The sequence below is a fragment of the Cydia strobilella genome, chromosome 14 (assembly GCF_947568885.1).
Source record: "Cydia strobilella chromosome 14, ilCydStro3.1, whole genome shotgun sequence".
Taxonomy (NCBI): Eukaryota; Metazoa; Arthropoda; class Insecta; order Lepidoptera; family Tortricidae; genus Cydia; species Cydia strobilella.
The window spans coordinates 5372965-5396200 of NC_086054.1; the positions used below are offsets into that span (position 1 = coordinate 5372965).

The following is a 23236-nucleotide window of genomic DNA, read 5'->3' on the forward strand; positions in this document are numbered from 1 at the left end:
GGTGTTTTTGTCATCAAATGAGTATTGCAGATACGAGGTTGAGTAAGTATAGCGGCGATTTGCGGCCGTTTCGAACAGCTGCTGCTTGTGGTCTATATCCTATGTTAAGCATTCCTATTCGCACACAACGCTGTTTCTTAGTACTAAGCAACATTTGTGACAAATTTTAACATGTACATTAATTATAGGTAATTTAAATAGGTTTGTAATAAAATTACATTAATGAAATAAAACTAATTTACCTAATACAATAATATAATTTATTTCATAACACACGTATAACACAGATATGGACGAATACAGGAAAACAGACAAATAGTCAAAATACCTATTGGTATACTTACAGTTAGTTACCAAGAATGTCCCCTGCGTTACTCTTTAAAATTACTAATTCAAAGAGTAAAACCACAAACGTAAAAGATGAATTCCACAGCAAACATTTATTTTAAGAAATTGCTTCGCATTGGTCTCCTGCGTTACCGTCCGTAACTCAAAAGTTGATTGACCCGATTATCAAGAGAATGGCAATGACAATAATGGGGACGGTATTAATCCATATTCTACCTTAAAGTGTTCATAACATGTATTATGTTTAATACATTGCTATATATACTTTAATTTTATTTCGTTTAAATACAGAATGCTATGAAAACAGTCGTCGATTTCTTCTTTATATGTAGACATCGTTTAGTTGCATTATAACCAAACATATTAAGGTTTATGTAGTCTACTAGCTGTACTTGTATTTCAAATACACTAAAATAAATACACTTTAAACATAATGTACCTACCATGGACATTACATATAATATATTACCATTTATGGTACAGTCACGGACTTTAATTGTTGAGCCATTTGGGGTTAACTTGACATTCAAACATCAAACATTTATTCAGCAAATAGGCCACAGGGGCACTTTTACATGTCAATTTTTACAAACAATAAAATTAATCCAAAATTACAAAAAAACAATTACATAAATATAAATGGTTAATTACACAAGAAAAAAAAACTAATAAAAACGATACAAATAACAGACATTTTATACATACATTGGACATTTCATACCGATAGTTTAGTATTGACAACCAAATCAGCTTGAACCCTAAATGGATTAACAATTAAAGTCCGTGGCTGTACATAGTTTCTAAGATATACAATTTGTTGTTAGTTTAAGGTATATTTTTATATTGTACAGATCAAAGATCAACAGTTAAATATATTTTCAGAACATAACCAAGTTGTTGTGTACATACAAGTAAACACCAAATGCCGATTTTTACAATGGCCTCTTAATACTTACTAGGTTTCTAAAATACAAACAATTTTGTTTTCCACAAAATAGCAGTTTAGTTATTATAATATTGCAAGATTTGCAAATTAGATTTCCGATAGAATTGTAAACAATCTTTAAATAATAATTGATTTCTCATTCCAAAAACAGCACCCAAAAATATTTATTGTTTTACACAACCTTAGGACAAAATATACTTTAGGGATATAGAGGTAGACTTTTACAACAATGTATTACCACGAAAACTTACTATATCTTAGTTTAAAGTAAGGACGCAAAACACGAACAATTTCGTAAATTCACCCGCCATATCTATTTCCATAGCACGCGCATTATAGGGAATATTACGCGAAACTCTGCGCCACTACCACAATCTGAGGGTCTATCGCGAAACAATAAAATCGAAATTTTGTTATCTAAGATGTCTGTCACTCTTGCATATTTGAGCAATAAAGAGGCAGATTCGGATTCGCGTTTCCCGGTAGGTAATCTGTAAACAAACTGCAGCAGAACATTGCAGTAATACCCCCTATTATATTGCTGTGCCTCCCATGATGCCGGTGGTCAATGCCACTAATACAGGCGGAACAGCAATATAATTATGCACACGTGCGATAGAGATAGGAAATGATGGGTCGATGTTCGAAATTCTACGTGATTAGCGTTCGTACTTTATTAGCTAATATTAAATAATTTTTAGGACGACTCAAGAATTATATTCCTAAGTGGCAACATAATGACCAGAGCCCGGAATTTTCGCTGCAACACATAAGAATGTCGCAATCTTGCTAGAATTAGAAACATATTTTTATCGATATCGATAGTTGTGTAATAGAAGAAGACGGTCAACCAAATAAAAAGAATATTAAAAAAAAATGGTGAGGTTTATATAAAATTACATACAATTAGTATACATAATTTAATAGTAAACATAATTAGCTTTATATTGTGATAAACGAAACTGTTTACTCCCAGAGAAGTTTGAGAAATTAACCATAATGATTATCTAGTCCTATCACTGTCACAAACCAAATATAATGTCATGTGCTGCTGTGTACTGACGTAGATTTTGAGGAAGAAATTGCATCTGTTTCTATATAATTTTATAAAAACCTTATGTAAATTTACTTATTAAATATTTTTTTTATTGGTGGGCAATTTTTTTTCTTCCATTACCCAACTATCGATATCGATAAAAAAATGTTTCTAACTCTAGCAAGATCTACGACAGTCTTTTGTTTTGACGCGAAAATTCCGGGCTCTGATAATGACTAATATTAAAAACGGCATATCGTCAAATGACAACCAAAACTCATAATTACTATAACAGGTAGCCATAGTGAACCGTACTCGTGCCAAAACAAGGTTGAATTTTAATTAATTATTTTTGGCAATTAGTGACTTTTCGTTGTCATCTGAATATTTAAAAAAAGAAACGGTAAATACCCCAATAATGATTACAGATTTTTATCAGATCTCTACTAAAGAGTGATAAATACATAAGTACCTATTCGGTTTTTGAACCACAGCCTTACATCAACAAACCTCATTTTCCATCACTATCGTTTTAAAGCTCGGTTTTATTTCAGAAGTTATTATCGTACCTATGACAGCTTACACTCCCGGTGGCAGCATGGTTCCGTCACTTTCACACTTACATACTTGTTAGAACGTGACAGGCATGGTGACAGGCGATATAAATGCGACCGTGCTACTGCCGCAGGGGGCCTAGCCAAGGTGACAGTCGCTGATAGAAAACGTCAATTGAAGCTGAAATAATGTATGGAAATAGTCAAGTGACTTCTCGTATCATCTGTCATCACTATACATATTTCGTTTGTGTGACTTGAAAACGTAAAATGGTACGTATTGCACGCAATAGGGAATATTACGCAAAACTCTGCGTAGAGGGCGCTACTAGCACAAACTGAGGGCCTACCGCGGAACACGAAAATCAAAATTTCTTTATCTGCCTCTCTATCACTCTTGCATATTAGAGCGATAGAGAGGCAGATAACGAAATTTCGATTTTCGCGTTTCGCTGTAGACTACAAACCGCCTTGATGCATCAAAGTTATAATGAAAACTTGTCAAAAAACTGCTTAAGGTATAGTATGTATAAGTTAATCTATGGTTTACAATATGTGCTAGTGCTGCACTCTGGCGGTAGAACATTGCAGTAATACAGGGGGTATTACTGCACTGTCACAATAAGAAAATACCCGTTAATTTTCACACAGACGCAAGCAAAATGGAATTCGGAGCCATTTTGTTACAAGGTACAATGACCTCTCACTGCCTCAATCCTCAAATGTCTAAAGACGCTCTAAAGTTACAAAAGAAATTGGACCGTATACCGTTTAGAGTAGAGACTTGTATTGCGCGAGGAAGTCCTCCTCATCAACCAGCGAAGTGTCCAGATGATCATCTTCGTCGTGTTGTATGACCGATGTCAGTCGATTTAGAGCCTGTTCGCGTTCTCGCTTTCTGTAATATTACCATGAAGTTAATAATATCCTACAGGGTGACATTTTTACTCACCAACCAATTATTTTTTTTTGTTCTTGTGGTGCAATAAAGTGTATTTACTTACTTACTTACTTACTCTGCGTAGTGAATTTATAGGTCATATCAAAGATACACTAATTTACAAATGTTCATGGTGTGCTCACATGCCCGCAATGTTCGTGAACTTTTACTAACTAAATCGGTTACATCAACCACTTGCGAGCACACCAGCGACAGCAACGTAGTTGACAGCAGTGGCCGTGGCCGAAGTCGGTCGTGATATGTTACAAATTATACATTGATTGAGTAAGATAGACAATTTCGTGCTTCGAATTTTACAGGTAAACGAGATGGCGCTGTACAGCTCCTTACATTTTGCGGTTGTCAAAAGTTGACGTTTGAAACTAAGGGGTGCGTTTTAATCTTAGACTTCACTTAAAATCAATTCACTTTAATCATACTGAACAACTTTTATTATGGGACCAATGCCGAAATCGCGAAAAAAAAAATTGGTTCTGTTCCATAAAAATCAGCCGGAACGTATAGAACAGGCAAATTTTTTTTCGCGATTTCCGCATTTATCCCATAATAAAAGTTGTTCAGTACAACCTATAAATTCACTACGCAGAGTATGGCTGGTACGGAACCCTCGGTGGACGATTCCGACTCGCACTTGCCCGGTTTTTTATAGCCTCAAATCAAAAAGGCGGTGTAACTCCTAGAGTTCTTCCCGAGCACTTTGTATACTTAATCAAGGTTTTGAAAATTACTTACTTTTTATCGTCCCTCTTTCTCTTAACATGTTTCTCCTTTTTATCGGTGGAAGCAGCACTAGTGGAGGGGTTCCCGGCATCGGTGGTGTCCATACCTGTCAATTTAAATAATGATTCTTGATATAAACAGGGTCACAGAATAAATAATAGTATTAGGTACAGAAGGTTCACTCTTGAACAAAACGCATCTATTACGACAGATATGGCCGCTAGGTGGCCGGCAGCAGCGGCGTCGGCGACGAGCAGGTCGACGGCGCCGCTGACGTGGTTGTGCGCGCTTGAGAGCGTTACAATTGTAAACCTTATTACGAGGACATAAGGCGTACCTTCGTGTGGCTCCGCCTCGCCGGCGACGAGCAGGTCGACGGCGCCGCTGACGTGGTTGTGCGCGCGGCTCAGAGCGTCCCTGGCCTCGTCGGCCGAGTAGCCCATCGCCTCCAGCTGCAACAAGGGAACGTGACATTTAGGGCCGTTAACTATTAAACCTATACTCTGTATCTTTAGGTATTTAAATAAAAGTAAACAAAATACAACAACAACAACACACAACAACACAACAATACAACAACAATTGTAATTGTTCTATAGTCTTATGTAACATATGTATGTTTGTAAGCATGTTTGATACTTAGGTACTTTATTAGTTGTGTATCTAATTGTTACTTCTGTGTATCTTCCTATTTATAGGCAGTGCCGAACAAGCCCTGTTTCTACTTGTTATCAATATCAGTATGTTATAATTAATGGAACTATAGGTCTTATTGTATATCTGCAAGTTTAAACTTATCTGTATGTGACTGTTTGTTTCCCATATATAGATAAAGTATCCCATGAGATATTATTGACTAAACTATACGGCATGGGAGTACGCGGCATGGCCTACAAATGGTTCCAATCATACCTACAGAATCGGAAACAATATGTACAAATAGATTATTACGACCACCAGAGCCGAGAGGTAGCGAGCGTAAACTCTCAACTACGTCAGACCACTTGCTACCTCCCTCAAGGAAGTATTTTGGCCTGTACCCTATTCTTAGCGTATATCAACGATCTGCCCAAAATTTTAGATGAAAATACAAAATGTGTCATGTTTGCAGACGACGTCTCTTTGCTGTTTAGTGCTACGGACAGTACCGAAGCTAACCTAAAACTTTCGACCCTTTTACACACTGTCAAAAAATGGCTTGCCGAGCATAATTTAGATATAAACCTACAGAAAACAAAAATTATTCAATTTAAACCGACACAGAAGAAACCATTAGAATTGCAACTACAAATAAATAACAATACAATAGAAGAGGTAAATGATTTCAAACTGTTGGGTATAACTATAGATTCAGGGTTAAACTGGAAAGAGCATATCCAAAGTCTCAAAACAAGAATAATCAAATTTATCTACGCTCTTGGTATATTAAAAGCGAACACGGATTTTGAGTCGGCTTTATCAGTATATTTTGCTTATATCTATTCTGGCCTCCGATATGGCGTACTTCTCTGGGGAGATAGCACAGACGCCAAAGATATATTCATCCTACAGAAAAAGTGTATACGAATCTTAGCGAACGTACACATTCCTAACAGCTGCCGCCCTCACTTTATACGGTTTAAACTGTTAACGTTGCCCTCAATATACATAATGGAGGCTGTACAATTTGTCAGACAACACACAGAATTATTTCCATTAAAAGTCGATACGTATAAAACTAGAAGTCAGTATAAGAATGGACCACAGTATAAATGTACCCAAATTTTTAATAAAATCCCTAATGCTATCAAATACGAACTAAATGAGAAAACTTTTAACTCTAAACTGAAAAGCCTATTAATAGAAAATTGTTATTACACAGTCGAATCATTCCTGGAAGATAATACGTTAGATAAATATGACACCGAATTAGTGTAAGACTGTTAACTTGACATATTGCTGCCATCACTTTAATATTAATTGACATTCATTAAATAAATAATAATTATAATAATTTGACAAGTTAATCCAATCAGAAATTATTGTATCGGTGCATTGTTGACGTTGCTATTGTTGAAGTTACTAAATTAATTTATGTTACCTTAATTGCAATGTGTAAATTAGAATTAATAGAATAGAAAAACTGTACTATTGTGTGTCCTTACAGGGTGTCATGAACTGGCTATATAAAATGTAACACCTTATTATGTACATGACAATGCAATATTGAATAAATGACTAAATGAATTTTCCTAAATAAATTAAAAAAAAAAAAAAAAAAAAACAACCCTCAAATGGCTCCTTAAGCCAGTTGAGGGTAGTTGAAAACATTACATGATCAAATAATGTAGGTTAAAGTCAGGTCGTACAGTGACAGATCCAAGCGGTTTTGTATTTGGTTGGTTAACCAATAAATGTTATAACTACCCGAAAATGTACAAATTGTTTGTTTACTTTTATTTAAATACCTAAAGATACAGAGTATAAGGGCCGGTATAGATGGACTGCAACTGTAACCCGACTGCAATTTGTATGTGAACTGCAAGCCGACTGCAATTTGTATGGGAACTGCAACCCGACTGCAATTTGTACGGGAACTGCAACCCGACTGCAATTTGTATGGGAACTGCAAGCCGACTGCACGCCAACTGCAACGTCGGCGTGCAGTTCCCATACAAATTGCAGTCGGGTTACACTAAATTATCATTAATATACCGTTAAACTATTGAAAATAAAAAAATAAAACACTAAGAAAAATGTTGTTTTTTTACTAAATTTTGACAGGACTATAAAAAAAAACGGGCACCTACCGAGATAAGCTGTTTACTGTTTTCTACTATTTTTAAGTAGGAGAATAATATTCTACAGGTAAGAAAGCGAGATCGGTATCGGTTTTCTTACCAATTTTTCAGTTTCATTTGTAAAAATTGCCATACGACTAAATAAGTTTCATACAAAAAAAAAACAGATTTTACTGTTTTCTGCTTTAAATAAGCCTTATTTGAAAAAAAAAAATTATATATCATTTTTTATTCCTTACATAATTTTCAACCGAAAAGCATTTTGTTTTAAATTGGGTTTAAAAAAAATATGCGAATGTCCATTTTTTTAGTCATTTCGATCCACTGTGACTCGTGTCGATTTAAAACACTCCCTACGGTCGTGTTTTAATTTATCGCCACTCGTTGCGAATTTCCTACTTTTCGCACTTGTATCGTAATGTATGTACTATTATTCTACCTGAAACTTCAATGATTGTTACAATAAAACTGTTGTGGAGTTAAAGCGAAGCAAAATAGTTTTATAGTTAATGCATTTTGGATACGTATTTAATATTTATCTATTCGTATCTTTAAGAAATCTGTTAAGGGTCCCCGGCAAGCTCGGTCTTCCATACAAACGTAGTTACGCTCTCATTTTAAAACGACTAGCTAGATTGCTCTGAAACTTTGTACTTACAATAGGATAAGGTATATCTAGTCCTGTAATTAGTTTATGTAGCTTTAGATAACATAGTTAAATTAAACCGGCCAAGTGCGAGTCGGACTCTCACACCGAGGGTTCCGTACTTTTTAGTATTTGTTGTTATAGCGGCAACAGAAATACATCATCTGTGAAAATTTCAACTGTCTAGCTATCACGGATCATGAGATACAGCCTGGTGACAGACGGACAGACGGACAGCGGAGTCTTAGTAATAGGGTCCCGTTTTTACCCTTTGGGTACGGAACCCTAAAAATAGTTTTATAATGAGAACGAAACTCCGTTTGTATGGTAAGGTGAAATTCGGCTGAGCTCTCTTCGGGATTTCGATGTAAGAGTCTCTCTCGAGGGACTCTTACATCGAAATATTTTGGTATATATAAATTACCTCAGCAACCAGTTTGTTGTCCGGCTCAACGAGGGACTCCTCTGAGCTCGGCGACTCACTCTCATCTGCTTCCTCTTCAATGTCCTCCAACTGTTAATAACAATATTGTTAGTAAATTATTCCGTTATTAGGAGGAAAGCTTAGAAGCACGACCGCTTCTCCATACAAAGGTAAGTCTTACCAGTTCAGGCTGTTCCTGTATCAGCCTGACGCCCTCTGCCACGTGATTATTTCTGCTCCTCAAGGCCAGAGTAGCTAGAAGTCGCGTGTACCCCATCCCGACCAGAGCGTCTACCAGCCGGGCTAGCACATGATTGGCGCGAGAGTATCTCGCCGCGACATAGACTACCCGTCCCCCTTTAATTCATACAGTTAGTAAAAGACGGGTAGTCTATGTCGCGGCGAGATACTGTCGCGTCAATCATACAGCTGTTGGTTGGTTGGAGTTCCATCCACGCATAGTTAAGCCTTTGAGGCGGCATTCATCCGGTTCTGAGCTGTAAAGTATACTCTATAAGTTAAAGGTAAGTCTCACCAGTTCAGGCTGTTCCTGTATCAGCCTGACGCCCTCAGCCACGTGGTTGTTGGAGGTCCTCAATGCCAGAGTGGCTAGACGTCGCGTGTACCCCATCCCGACTAGAGCGTCCACTAGTTGCTTGTTGACTGGAGTACCGTCCTCGCATATGCCTAGGGCTTTGCTCTCCCTGGAAAGAGATATATTTGAAAATTGAGTTTTTCAAAGACTAAGTAGTAGTAGAAGCGCTGATGGCCTAGCGGTAAGAGCGTGCGACTTTCAATTCGGAAGTCGCGGGTTCAAACCCCGGCTCGTACCAGTCGAGTTTTTCGGAACTTATGTACGAAATATCATTTGATACTGATACTTTCACGATTTTTACTCATTCACAACGACGGGACTTCATCGCGTAAAATTAAGTTTTCAATTTACCTCCGACGTTTCGAGGACGGCGTTGTCCCCATGGTCTCGGAGAAGACTGGCTAAAGTTGACGTCAACATCTTCTAGGCGCGCGAGTTTTTTGAACTACCCGCATTTGATCGTTAATCGTGAGCAATGAGGGCTATCGTTTTTTTGCTCACCAGTTGGCGCCTCTGTTGATGGTGGTCCAAAAGACTAAAGAACAGCTGTCAGTCATTGAAGTGACAAGTGACATTTGACATTTCGAACTATGGAAAAGACCACCATCTACACTAGCACCCCTAGCGGCGAATTCATACGCGTTAGCCCTCATTAATGGTTCCTTTTCTTTAGTTCGTCAGGTCTGGTCGCACCTTATCACTGTTGAGTACCAGTCCTGCTTGTGCTTGCGGCGCTGCAGGTCCCTGGCGTCGGACGTGCCGGCGAGGTAGTGGTGCGCCTGTTGTATACCTGTCCTGCTTGTACTTGCGGCGCTGCAGGTCCCTGGCGTCGGACGTGTCGGCGAGGTAGTTGTGCGCCTGTTGTATACCTGTCCTGCTTGTGCTTGCGGCGCTGCAGGTCCCTGGCGTCGGACGTGTCGGCGAGGTAGTGGTGCGCCTGTTGTATACCTGTCCTGCTTGTGCTTGCGGCGCTGCAGGTCCCTGGCGTCGGACGTGTCGGCGAGGTAGTGGTGCGCCTGTTGTATACCTGTCCTGCTTGTGCTTGCGGCGCTGCAGGTCCCTGGCGTCGGACGTGTCGGCGAGGTAGTGGTGCGCCTGTTGTATACCTGTCCTGCTTGTGCTTGCGGCGCTGCAGGTCCCTGGCGTCGGACGTGTCGGCGAGGTAGTGGTGCGCCTGTTGTATACCTGTCCTGCTTGTGCTTGCGGCGCTGCAGGTCCCTGGCGTCGGACGTGTCGGCGAGGTAGTGGTGCGCCTGTTGTATACCTGTCCTGCTTGTGCTTGCGGCGCTGCAGGTCCCTGGCGTCGGACGTGTCGGCGAGGTAGTGGTGCGCCTGTTGTATACCTGTCCTGCTTGTACTTGCGGCGCTGCAGGTCCCTGGCGTCGGACGTGTCGGCGAGGTAGTTGTGCGCCTGTTGTATACCTGTCCTGCTTGTGCTTGCGGCGCTGCAGGTCCCTGGCGTCGGACGTGTCGGCGAGGTAGTGGTGCGCCTGTTGTATACCTGTCCTGCTTGTGCTTGCGGCGCTGCAGGTCCCTGGCGTCGGAGGTGTCGGCGAGGTAGTGGTGCGCCTGTTGTATACCTGTCCTGCTTGTGCTTGCGGCGCTGCAGGTCCCTGGCGTCGGACGTGTCGGCGAGGTAGTGGTGCGCCTGTTGTATACCTGTCCTGCTTGTGCTTGCGGCGCTGCAGGTCCCTGGCGTCGGACGTGTCGGCGAGGTAGTGGTGCGCCTGTTGTATACCTGTCCTGCTTGTGCTTGCGGCGCTGCAGGTCCCTGGCGTCGGACGTGTCGGCGAGGTAGTGGTGCGCCTGTTGTATACCTGTCCTGCTTGTACTTGCGGCGCTGCAGGTCCCTGGCGTCGGACGTGTCGGCGAGGTAGTTGTGCGCCTGTTGTATACCTGTCCTGCTTGTGCTTGCGGCGCTGCAGGTCCCTGGCGTCGGACGTGTCGGCGAGGTAGTGGTGCGCCTGTTGTATACCTGTCCTGCTTGTGCTTGCGGCGCTGCAGGTCCCTGGCGTCGGACGTGTCGGCGAGGTAGTGGTGCGCCTGTTGTATACCTGTCCTGCTTGTGCTTGCGGCGCTGCAGGTCCCTGGCGTCGGACGTGTCGGCGAGGTAGTGGTGCGCCTGTTGTATACCTGTCCTGCTTGTGCTTGCGGCGCTGCAGGTCCCTGGCGTCGGACGTGTCGGCGAGGTAGTGGTGCGCCTGTTGTATACCTGTCCTGCTTGTGCTTGCGGCGCTGCAGGTCCCTGGCGTCGGACGTGTCGGCGAGGTAGTGGTGCGCCTGTTGTATACCTGTCCTGCTTGTGCTTGCGGCGCTGCAGGTCCCTGGCGTCGGACGTGTCGGAGAGGTAGTGGTGCGCCGCAGCCACGTCTCCGCGCGACGCGCGCAAGCCACGTCGCGCGCAGCTTAGCGACCAGCCCAGCTCCATAAGCGCTGTTACGGCGCCGTCGTCGACCTTAATGCAATAACAGTAAAGATGCTCTTAAAACGATGTACGCACTGAAGGTTACAACCGCGATGGAGCGATTCTTGTATTGGGCGTTTTCTAAAATAAATATCGTAAACCTGATTCTCACAGATCGTGGTGTTTTTGGGTTCTTTTAACTCAGAATCACTAGCATATTCAATCCTGATGAAAAGTATCCTAAATATTTGTATGAAAATTGTACCTATACATGACACTACGTAACGCACATACAAGTGAAAAAAAAAAAACACACTAAAACGTGACGTAATGGAATGGACATTTTGGTACATCTTTTTTTAATGGCAGGGTGGAGAATGCTGTCGATTCTGAGTAGAATGAGCCCAAGAATGTCCAGATTTGAAAGAATCAGGTTTACAATATTTATTTTAGTAAAACGCCCATTGTGTGATCTGTGAAAATTTCAACTCTCTAGCTATCACGGTTCATGAAATACAGCTTGGTGATAGACGGACAGACAGACAGAAAAGCGGAGTCTTAGTAATAGGGTCCCCTTTATACCCTTTGGGTACGGAACCCTAAAAACGAATGTTTCTATTTCAAGCTCACAACCAGTACAGTACAGGTGACCACGTTCCGGACGATCCGGGACCTCGAGAGCGCGTTCCGGAAGGTCCTGGCGGCGCGCCACGTCACCATCGTCGGCGGCGGCCCGCTCAGCTGCGAGCTGGCCTGGCATCTGGCTAAGATGGGTAACGCGTTTGTTTTTGTTTACTGAACAATAGGTATGTGATGACACATAAACCAATTTTTTAACATGCAGATACGTCAGCGAGCGATACTCCAAATTTTATATTAAAGGAAAAAATGGAAAAAGTTACGCTTCCGGCAGGACTTGAACCCGCAACCTCCGCAATCCGTGCGTTGCTTAAGAGCAAGAGAGAGAGAGAGAGAGAGAGAGGCGGTTCCCTGAGCCAGAAAGCGAAAAATCTCCTTATATGATCCTGTATATTAGCTTCCGATACACGAATTATGACACTTCGCTCGATACAATTAATTCCCAAAGTAACCTCTAACTCGGACTTTTAACACAACTTTACTCGGTTATTTATTATGTGATACTATAAACAAAAAAAGAAGAAAAACAATCTTAACTTAAATAATAATTTCATAGCTTTCGAATTTCGATATTGTAGGGTAACGTTTTTAAAATAAATAAAAATCGACAAAATTCGATCAAAATTGACACTTGGCGCGCATGATCTTTCCCGTTCTTTCTTGCGAAATGTGACAGAGACAGCGGCAAACCGATGGAACGGCCTTGGGTCGGTTGCACCAAAACCGTCGGTCACCGATAAAGCATTCACAAAATTTTATTGTATAGAAGGTTCACTACGGGTGACGCTGGTCAGTCCGCTAAATGTGGTTCACCCACTGGTCATACTGAAAGGCGTGGAGGACTATTTAACACATTCAGTGCCAGTGACCCGATAGTCGGGTTCTCTATAAGGTATTTGACTGTATTTAAAATCCTAGCCACAGTCGCAGACAGGATAGATGGCGCTTTCTGGAAGTACTGGTGTAGCCAACATTTTTATAATAGTTAAAGTATAATATTACATACATAGATATTAAGATATTGTCACTAACATAGGTTAAGAGTTATGATAATAAGTTACTAATATATTATGGAAATTGAATTTCTGAAATAAATAATTTAATAATTTAATTTAAAATAAATTATTTTACACCATGCATGAAATAAAGCACCGGAAGATTAATAGAGAAACGTAGACAGCAGTTATTAAAAAAATCAATTCATTTGAATAGCGCTTACCCTAAGCGAATTGAGCTCAGTCTCCGCTTTTTCAAGCAACCGGCGTGCTTCGTCCCGCTTGTTCTGATGGAAGCTGACGATGCCCTGCAGGAGGTGCAGACGCATCATCAGCGCCCGCTCGTTGGCTGGAAGAAAGTGCTGGCTTGAAAAACGAAACTGTAAACTGGACTAAAATAAGGACGCTAAGCACGAAGACACTCACTCCCATACGAGTACATGGAGCATGTAACTCCTCTGGAGTTGCAGGCGTACATAGGCTACGGAGACTGCTTCACATCAGGCGGGCCGTATGCATGTGTTAGTCAGCAAACGAGCAGACGAGCCGCCTGATGGGAAGCAGTCATCGTCGCCCATGGACGTAAGCAACATCATAGGAGCCACTTAAGCATTGCCGACCCTTGTTTGCCACGTAGTATAAAAAAAATCAACTGTCTAGCTATCACGGTTCATGAGATACAGCCTAGTGACAGACGGACGGACAGCGGAGTCTTAGTATTAGGGTGCCGTTTTTACCTTTTGGGTACGGAACCCTAAAACAGGAAAAACAATATAATTTAGGAAGATATCGTAATTGTAGACAATAGATATCCCATCAAAAACATTACATGAAAAAGATGCAAGTCTCGCAACGCAGTTCTTCTACTACAAAAAAGTTTTGAGATGTAATGTGAAGCCAAGTCGGTTATTTTAGTCAATGCCAGGGGCTGTTAAAACCGTAAGAAGTAGGTATCTAATACTTTTATTTTATTAATACTTATAATGACTTGGCAATGGCAATGGCATATGTCTGGCAAGCAAGTTTTGTCAGTAGAAATAGACAGCACAATTAAAAAATGCAGGTCCTATGCGTCGATCTCCCATATTTTTTTCAATTTCGCACCTTTAACTACTGACAAAGCTGGCTTGTTTGACCGCAGCCGCACCGCCAGCACGCGTCCATGGTCTGCAGGCACAAGTCACCACGCTATGTCCAGCTGTACATTATATCTCACCATCGGTCCCCTTCACCGCCAGCACGCGTCCATGGTCCTCCCCATAGCTCCGCTTGAGCGCGCGCTCCGCCCGCGCCAGCCTCGCCGCTGCGTCTCCCGCCGCGGCTAGACTCTGGAGACACAGGTAGCACCACGCTATGTCCAGCTGTACAGTATATCTCACCATCGGTCCCCTTCACCGCCAGCACGCGTCCATGGTCCTCCCCATAGCTCCGCTTGAGCGCGCGCTCCGCCCGCGCCAGCCTCGCCGCTGCGTCTCCCGCCGCGGCTAGACTCTGGAGACACAGGTAGCACCACGCTATGTCCAGCTGTACAGTATATTTCACCATCGGTCCCCTTCACCGCCAGCACGCGTCCATGGTCCTCCCCATAGCTCCGCTTGAGCGCGCGCTCCGCCCGCGCCAGCCTCGCCGCTGCGTCTCCCGCCGCGGCTAGACTCTGGAGACACAGGTAGCACCACGCTATGTCCAGCTGTACAGTATATTTCACCATCGGTCCCCTTCACCGCCAGCACGCGTCCATGGTCCTCCCCATAGCTCCGCTTGAGCGCGCGCTCCGCCCGCGCCAGCCTCGCCGCTGCGTCTCCCGCCGCGGCTAGACTCTGTAGACACAGGTAGCACCACGCTATGTCCAGCTGTACAGTATATCTCACCATCGGTCCCCTTCACCGCCAGCACGCGTCCATGGTCCTCCCCATAGCTCCGCTTGAGCGCGCGCTCCGCCCGCGCCAGCCTCGCCGCTGCGTCTCCCGCCGCGGCTAGACTCTGGAGACACAGGTAGCACCACGCTATGTCCAGCTGTACAGTATATCTCACCATCGGTCCCCTTCACCGCCAGCACGCGTCCATGGTCCTCCCCATAGCTCCGCTTGAGCGCGCGCTCCGCCCGCGCCAGCCTCGCCGCTGCGTCTCCCGCCGCGGCTAGACTCTGGAGACACAGGTAGCACCACGCTATGTCCAGCTGTACAGTATATCTCACCATCGGTCCCCTTCACCGCCAGCACGCGTCCATGGTCCTCCCCATAGCTCCGCTTGAGCGCGCGCTCCGCCCGCGCCAGCCTCGCCGCTGCGTCTCCCGCCGCGGCTAGACTCTGGAGACACAGGTAGCACCACGCTATGTCCAGCTGTACAGTATATCTCACCATCGGTCCCCTTCACCGCCAGCACGCGTCCATGGTCCTCCCCATAGCTCCGCTTGAGCGCGCGCTCCGCCCGCGCCAGCCTCGCCGCTGCGTCTCCCGCCGCGGCTAGACTCTGGAGACACAGGTAGCACCACGCTATGTCCAGCTGTACAGTATATCTCACCATCGGTCCCCTTCACCGCCAGCACGCGTCCATGGTCCTCCCCATAGCTCCGCTTGAGCGCGCGCTCCGCCCGCGCCAGCCTCGCCGCTGCGTCTCCCGCCGCGGCTAGACTCTGGAGACACAGGTAGCACCACGCTATGTCCAGCTGAAGGACTGCCACGTTGTCGACTGAAGCCAGGATTGACGAGCTGCATTCACTGTGAAAAAGCGTGATATAAGTGACCAAACGACTGTTAAAGCGTTTTGATCTACCGCGTTTTGATAAGCGTTTTATCGTGAAAAACTCTAGGAGGATATAACCAAACGGAGCCGCCACGTCTGTAATTTGCTGTACAAAAAAGTATGCCAATTTTTGCGGGGGAGGGGAACGTCAAATGTATACGTAACGTCAAAATAGCCATTTCAGATAAACGTCAGTCCATACATTGTGCTGGCCGACTATTTTCGAAAGGGGAATGCCTGTTAATGGCTACTCCGTTTGGTTATATCCTCCTAGGTTTTGATAGGTGAGGGGCCATTTTGTGCGGTTGCAATACGTGTCCGTCCGCGAGTTCTGAACACACTGTGGTCTGCCATCGTCTAGCCAGACAAGACAACTCAGACGGACCCACAGACCAAGGTCAGACGGTCTGAAGGCTCGTAGGATCCGATTTAGTGGCAACAGTATTTCAATGCACGCGTTCAAAGCGTACGGTTGCAGAATCCGGCAATAAAACGGATCCTGCAAAATGTTTCATCCGATTTTGCGACTACAAATCGGTCCGGTCGTTCGGTAAAATGCCGGATCCTATTCAGTGGCAACAGTATTTCAATACTTGCATTCACACAAACTCGGATCAAGAATCCTGCAAAAAACCAGATCCAGACTATAAAATCGGGCGGCCATGTGAATACACTATCCGATTTTACAGGATCCGATAGTTAGTACATCCTACAAAATTTGACGTCGTGTGAACCTCAATTGTCGGTCAGCTTCTAGCAGCAATACCAGAGCGAGAGGATAATCTTTTTCCTTAGCAGCTGCTCGCCCGCGCTCGTGTAACGCCAGTCCGACCATCATAGCTCGCCGTTCCGCAGCAGGCAGCTCCGTCTTGCCCGATTGCTCTTATGAATATGCTTTCACTTTCACACAGAGAGAAAGAGTGACAGAGATAGCACTCTTGCTCTTTCTCTATCACACAGACAGACAGTTAATAACTGTACCTCAATTGTCGGTCAGCTTCTAGCAGCAACACCAGAGCGAGTGGATAGTCCTTCTTTTTAGCTGCCGCCCGTCCACGCTCGTGTAACGCCAGGCCGACCATCAGAGCTCGCCGTTCCGCAGCAGGCAGCTCCACTGTCTTACCCGATTGGTCTTCCAACTGAAAAAAAAACTTAGTCTTAGGCCAGGATTACACTTGTAAGTTTTACTTACGTAAGTAGGGACAAAGCTATTTGCTAGAATGAGATAACGATATTCTTAAAGAATCTACACAACTATGGGAACAAATCGCATTATTTTATTAAATATTTTTTCTACTCGTCGAGTATAATCTGTGTATTTCAACTTGATATGCTACACTACAACCTTACTCTTTCCGACTCAAGCATAAGAATTTTATCGATACGGTTTAATCAATTATAAAAATTTTGAAAATAGAATGTCATACATTTTGATAAAATATTTTTTGTTTAAGGAGACTCGATTCAATGCAAATTAGCCTACACTGCTGCGTCGCATCTGCTTTGTGATTGGTTGGCCAACAAAAACATTTTATTTTATGTTGTAGTAGATACAATTGCTTCATAAGTCAGAAATGCGCATGTGACACCCTTCATATAGCAACATCCATACCCTACGAAAACCTCTTAGCGTTGCTTGTTAGTCTCCATAGGCTACGGTGGCCAAAATCGAGAAAAAAACTGTCATAAAATTGAATTTAGCAAGGAGCAGGTACCAGGGCCTCATGAGTTACGAGGAGGTGTCGTTTACCAACCCGCCGGGGGCGCCGGGCCCGCGGCGGCCGCGGCCGGGACGCGTACGAGTAAGAAGGTATCGCGGGCTGCGGCAGCTCGCGTATCCTGTATACTTTTGGTTTGTTTACCTATATGATTCTACTAGTTGAAAGTGTTATTTTTTTGTCTCGTAGAAAAAGTATTGTATACAATAGTGATATAATCAAGCTTTTCAATCTCGTACCTTACCTTAAGCAACTCAGCAAGCTTCGTTGCTTAAACACGGTACTCGACTGAAAAGCTCTCTATTATATCACGATTGTATAAAATACTATTGATTTGTGTTTTTATAAGTAGTCACACTACTATATACAAATTATAAACTGAAATAGATGTCATATATTAAAGAAAAAGTGACGAAAAAGTGGTGAAGGCCGGACTCGCCGGCGTCTTTAGCAAACCGGGCTAACGGCTTGAACCCCTAGGCCACGGCCTCCTCTATAAGTAGTTCTCTTTTTAGCATTAGAAAGAAGGTAAGCGATCTTGACGTGTCTTTTTATTAAAAGTCACTTTTGAAAAATAAGTCACAGCAAATATGTTACAATTATAAATCATATACGATCTTTTACATTCTTTTGCTTTCATAAGTAATATTTGTACCATCCTCTGTAATGAACATGATCGCAATAAAGATATATGAAATATAAACAAATTTTTTTAACTTAACTAACTTAGCGGTTTCAATCACGTATTTTTACGCGACGCGGCGCTCCGCAGTACGTGGCGCCCACCCGTCGTGACCGCTACTCACTCAGGCACTGTTATTGCTTGAAAATGGAGACCTAGGCTCTCCGAAACATGTCGTGCGAGTGTCTCAAAATACGTGAGTGAAACCGCTAAGTTAGTTAAGTTAATATGTCTCACGATAGTTTAAATTCGATAATTTTTTTAAAGCGTTTCTAAATATTTTTCAATAAAAAGTCACGTCAAGATTGTTTACCTTTTTTATAATGCTAAAAAAACGAACTACTGAACGAACTTTCCACTGTAGTCTATCATGAGCCACTCTCCTCCATTTCGGGCGCACCGTTAGTTTAAATTCATCCTCCCACCTTAATGTACTCTTCATCTTCAAAATCATCAGCATATTCAGAGAGCAGCATGGCATCATCACGTGTAGACTTCATTTCCAAATACATCCGATCTTCCTTTTTAGCTTCCTCAGGGTTTACTACAGAAACAGAAAAGTGTATGGGTCAAACAATAACAATAAATATTATGTAACTGAACGTATTTTTGCAAACGGGAACCAACCCACACCAACTCATTCAAATGTTTAATACAGTTTTAACGTTAAGGTTCGATTTTCAATGAATATTTGGTGTGGGTTGGTTCCCGTTTGCATAAATACGTCCAACTGTGAAAACGTTAACTAGTTTTAGTATAGCAAAAGCCTGGGGTCAACCCTTTAACGGGCATAAGGGTATCAGAAATTATGCAAAATTGAACCGGGTTGCTATGAAATAAAGTTCATAATGTTTGTGGGAAATATGTGGCTTAAGGAGATCGTGAAACAAACTAGGTGTCGTTAGTTACTGTGCGGTCTTGTGATTATGGTAAAAAATTTGAAAAAAGAAGTATAATCCTTATTTAAACCATGACTGAAAAATACATTAAATCACGCCCAGATAATTTTAATTTCATATCTCAATTGACAACCAAAACTCACTAATTACTACCACTAATTGTGGTATTTTCTATAAAAAGGGACCTTAAAATTCCTTTTCTGAATAATAATAATACCTAATTCGACTTGCTGATTTCGTTGGAAACAAAATTTCCAAAAATGTGACGTCACACCAGAGGGGAGGGGTTTGCCAAACGTGACCAAGTGTGACAAGGAGGGGGGAAGGGGTCAAAAAGCCTAGAAATTCGTGTGACGTAATTAATGGATGACCCTGGAGGTTTGAAACAGACATGGTACTCACCAGCCATTATTAGAGCCATGATTTGCACCCCGTTTTTGATTCCCTGATCCTCCAGACTTGGAGCTGGTTGTATAACTTTGCCATTATATATTAATTTCACCCTGGAAAAATACAATATGTCAGAGACTTGAGCAAAACTTTCAACACATTTTATTTATTTATTTTATTTTATTTATTAAGAAACAAACAGTCTCTTATATGTAACATTAGGTACAAGGGTAGTTAGTAATATTGTAGACTTAAGTTTCCTTAATTAAATTTATGTAAACCTAAACATTAAAACTTTTAATTTGAAAGTATTTATATGAACTGTCGCCTGCGGTATTTCATACAAGTGCGGAAAAGAGGAAATTCGAAACGAGTGGCGATAAATTAAAACACGACCGCAGGGAGTGTTTTAAATCGACACGAGTTGCGAATTACCTATTCGCACGTGTATCGAACCACATTTTACAGTACATATGGCCCTTTAAACTTTCGACATATGCACAAAAAGTGCACTTTACGCACTAGTGCGAGAAAGTAGCACCATATGTACTGTAAAATACTTTAATTTGTTTCTATTTTTAAGTAGAAACACTATTATATAAATTATAAACTGAAATAAATGTCATATACTAAGAAAAAGTGACCAAGGCCTCCAGTATTGACCCTTCTACCTTCGGGATGGCCAGGGGGCGCCTTAGCCTTCAGTAACAAGTGCATATACTTGGAAAATTTCGACCTATGCCGCTGTGGCTCAGTGGCCGAATGGCACAGGCACCTGCCGCGATAGCAGAGGACGCTGGTTTGATTCCAGCCTGGGGTACTGGAGGCCTTGGCCACTTTTTTTTAGTATATGACATTTATTTCAGTTTATCAGAATTTCTGTTGGAATTTGAGATGCAAACATCCTTATTACACTTGAAGCATGAGGACCCTTCTGTCATGGAAAGCCTCATATATTACGTATATGAAATATGTTAGACCTTACCGACTCTCACTAACATTCAACTCTTTAGCCACAGACTCTATCAGCCCCTTGCCCACTGACTCCAAAGTCTGTTGTATCTTCAACACCTGCGGCTTGTCTCCTGGCACGGTAGCCTTCACTCGGAGCGTAGCCAGTCCCGTCTCCTTGAACTCCGAGTTAGCCTTGGACCGGTCAATGGAATGGAGCTGCAACTCATGCAGTGCACTCAAGACATCATTATCGGGGAGAGAGAGTTCTGTTGCGAACTTTTTGGAGAGGTCCTGTAATTTTTGTTAATATAAATATAGCAACTTATTGTGTATGATGCTATTAAAAAAATACAGGAGCAAACAAGATGCTCATAAATAATCTGAATTCACATTAACATTAGGACAAAGGGCAAATGTTTATACTGTCCTTAGCTAGATATAATTACGGCGGTGGCAGAATAACAGCGTCCGTTGCTGGAAGTCTTTAGGGCTGCTGTGTCCTGAAGCCTTTTTGGCACAGACAATAGCTGAGCCACTTTCCCTTTCAATTAGTTTGTAAGCATTATCGTGTACTTTTATTATGTACCTATGTTCAAACTTTTTGAATAAACGTCTTTCATTATTATTATTATAAAGGAAGTAGTCTTGCAGTAGAACTCAAGTAGAAGTGCTAGAATTTATTACAATTAATTTCAAGAGTACGGTTGGTTAGACAACCTCCTAGCCTAATTGGTAGTTAGTCACCCTGACTACGAGGTAGGGTTCTATCCTGGTTAGGACATTGTATTTATTACAAATATTTGTTCCTGAGTTAAGGATCTATACGTGTCATTTTCAACCAAAAGCATACTTATTGTCGATTGTCAATAAGGCGCTATTTCTATTTATAAAGCTACAATGTAGTGAGTGATTTAAATGAACTATATCTTTTGATTAAACTCGCTCAGTAACTCATCTGTATCAGTGTTCCTTGCTCGCTCTGTCTCACTCATGATTCGAATGAGCCGGCCGAGCTCTACGAGTGAGTGAGCAATGGAGACGATGCGAATAGGTTTCGGAGAATTTAGAGGGTGTCGGGAATACATGGCTGGATTGTATCGCATGATACGCTATCTTGGTCATACTTATGGCTGTGTGTATCATCTCCCTCTACTCACTCTACACGCTATAGTCTACAAGAACAATAAAGTCTACAGATCCACTAAGTGAATAGAGTGATATATGTTACTGGCGCGGCGGAAGCTTAGAAGAGGCCTATGTCGGAGGACAAGCTGAAGTTGTCAATGGGAACAAGAAAATAGTAAATAGTAATATATATATATATATATAATTGTATAGAGTAAAGTAAGGTATATTTTAAGTAGACTATCAGTGTTACAAAACTTCAGTAATAAAGGCCATTTTTATTTTTATTTATTTATTTACTTATGTTACAGTGAGCGAAAGATATGAAATCAATCTTTTCAACTCAGTGGAGCGTTTTGCGCATCTCTAATTTGAAATCAACCTTATTGACAACAATATGGTACCTTTTAATTGAAAATGTCACATATTATATTATATATCATTGTCTAGTACCCAACACAAGCCTTATTGAGCTTACTTTGGGACTAGGTTGATCTTATAATCTTTATTTATTTATTTAATACTGGGTGCTGTGTCACTGTGTGCATGTTTATTTATATCTCTTGTTATACACAAGGAATATAAATAAACATATTATTTCCAACAAGATAAACTCCAAACATAATAAAGCTAATATTAAATGAGAAATCTAAAATTTCTACAACATTGCATCAGTTTGAAAATTACAATATTTATTCTATTTTATTGATGAGAAATCTTTCATAAAAATCTACGTCGCAAAAATACAACACGCAATTCTGTTAACAGCTCGGATAAAGTCATTACAAATCTAAAAACAAAAACAATGCAACAATTGTGTAAACAAATAACTAACCTTTAAACTTTCGGAAATAGATTGATCGGGCAAGGTAAATGGTGACTCCCATAATTTTATTCTTTCTTCGTTCAGCTTTGCTCGCAATTTTATCAGCAAATCTTCGTACTGCAGATTTGTCTCCATGTTTTACAATAAGGACAAGAAATTGTATGATATCATATGAGGACGTGAGACCGTGAATTGCTAAATTCGAAGCTGTGTTGATGTTTTCAATTCTCCGAAAAAGTTAGGAGGAAAATACAAAGGAAAACAATAAATTGCGTTGACAGATTAAAGACGTTCTTGCATATTTTTTTAAATGTAAGTATGGGACAATGGGTATTGTAGATTTAGAATTCTAGTTGCTTTCAAATATTTATTTGTAACATTAGCAAGTAAAAGCACTAATAGTAATAATCGATTTTCCTTAAAAAAGTTAATGAACCATAAAATACCTACGTTGGCAAACGCAAAAGAACGTCGGCAAACGTATAGATCCGTGCGAGTTAATAATCTTTAAAAACGCCTTAGCGATGTCATTGTTACTCTGTTTATTTATTTGAGACCGCAGACAGCTGTTAATCTTTTGTTAGTGCCCATAGATGGCGGTAGTGGTACTAAAACTAATATTTATATAACAAAAACCGGCCAAGTGCGAGTCGGACTCGCGCTCCGAGGGTTCCGTACGTTTTAGTATTTGTTGTTATAGCGACAACAGAAATGCATCATCTGTGAAAATTTTAACTGTCTAGCTACCACGGTTCATCAGATACAGCCTGGTGACAGACAGACAGACGGACAGCGGAGTCTTAGTATCTTAGTAATAGGTAATAAAGCCGGCCAAGTGCGAGTCGGACTCGC

At 42.0% G+C, this 23236-nt stretch overlaps 1 protein-coding gene across 1 annotated transcript; it reads right to left on the reverse strand.

Annotated features, from left to right (window-relative positions):
• Positions 1–243: 243 nt before the first annotated feature.
• On the reverse strand, positions 244–22676 carry LOC134747134 (NEDD8 ultimate buster 1-like). The gene is made up of 13 exons (XM_063681715.1): positions 22394–22676; positions 20465–20724; positions 19492–19592; positions 18616–18734; positions 16772–16929; positions 15569–15765; positions 13273–13397; positions 11302–11465; positions 8951–9119; positions 8416–8505; positions 4903–5017; positions 4578–4671; positions 244–3782 (listed from the first exon to the last, which is right to left on the reverse strand). Exons 1-13 carry the CDS (start codon positions 22517–22519, stop codon positions 3656–3658), a joined length of 1845 nt encoding a protein of 614 aa, XP_063537785.1. The 5' UTR covers positions 22520–22676; the 3' UTR covers positions 244–3655.
• Positions 22677–23236: the final 560 nt, after the last annotated feature.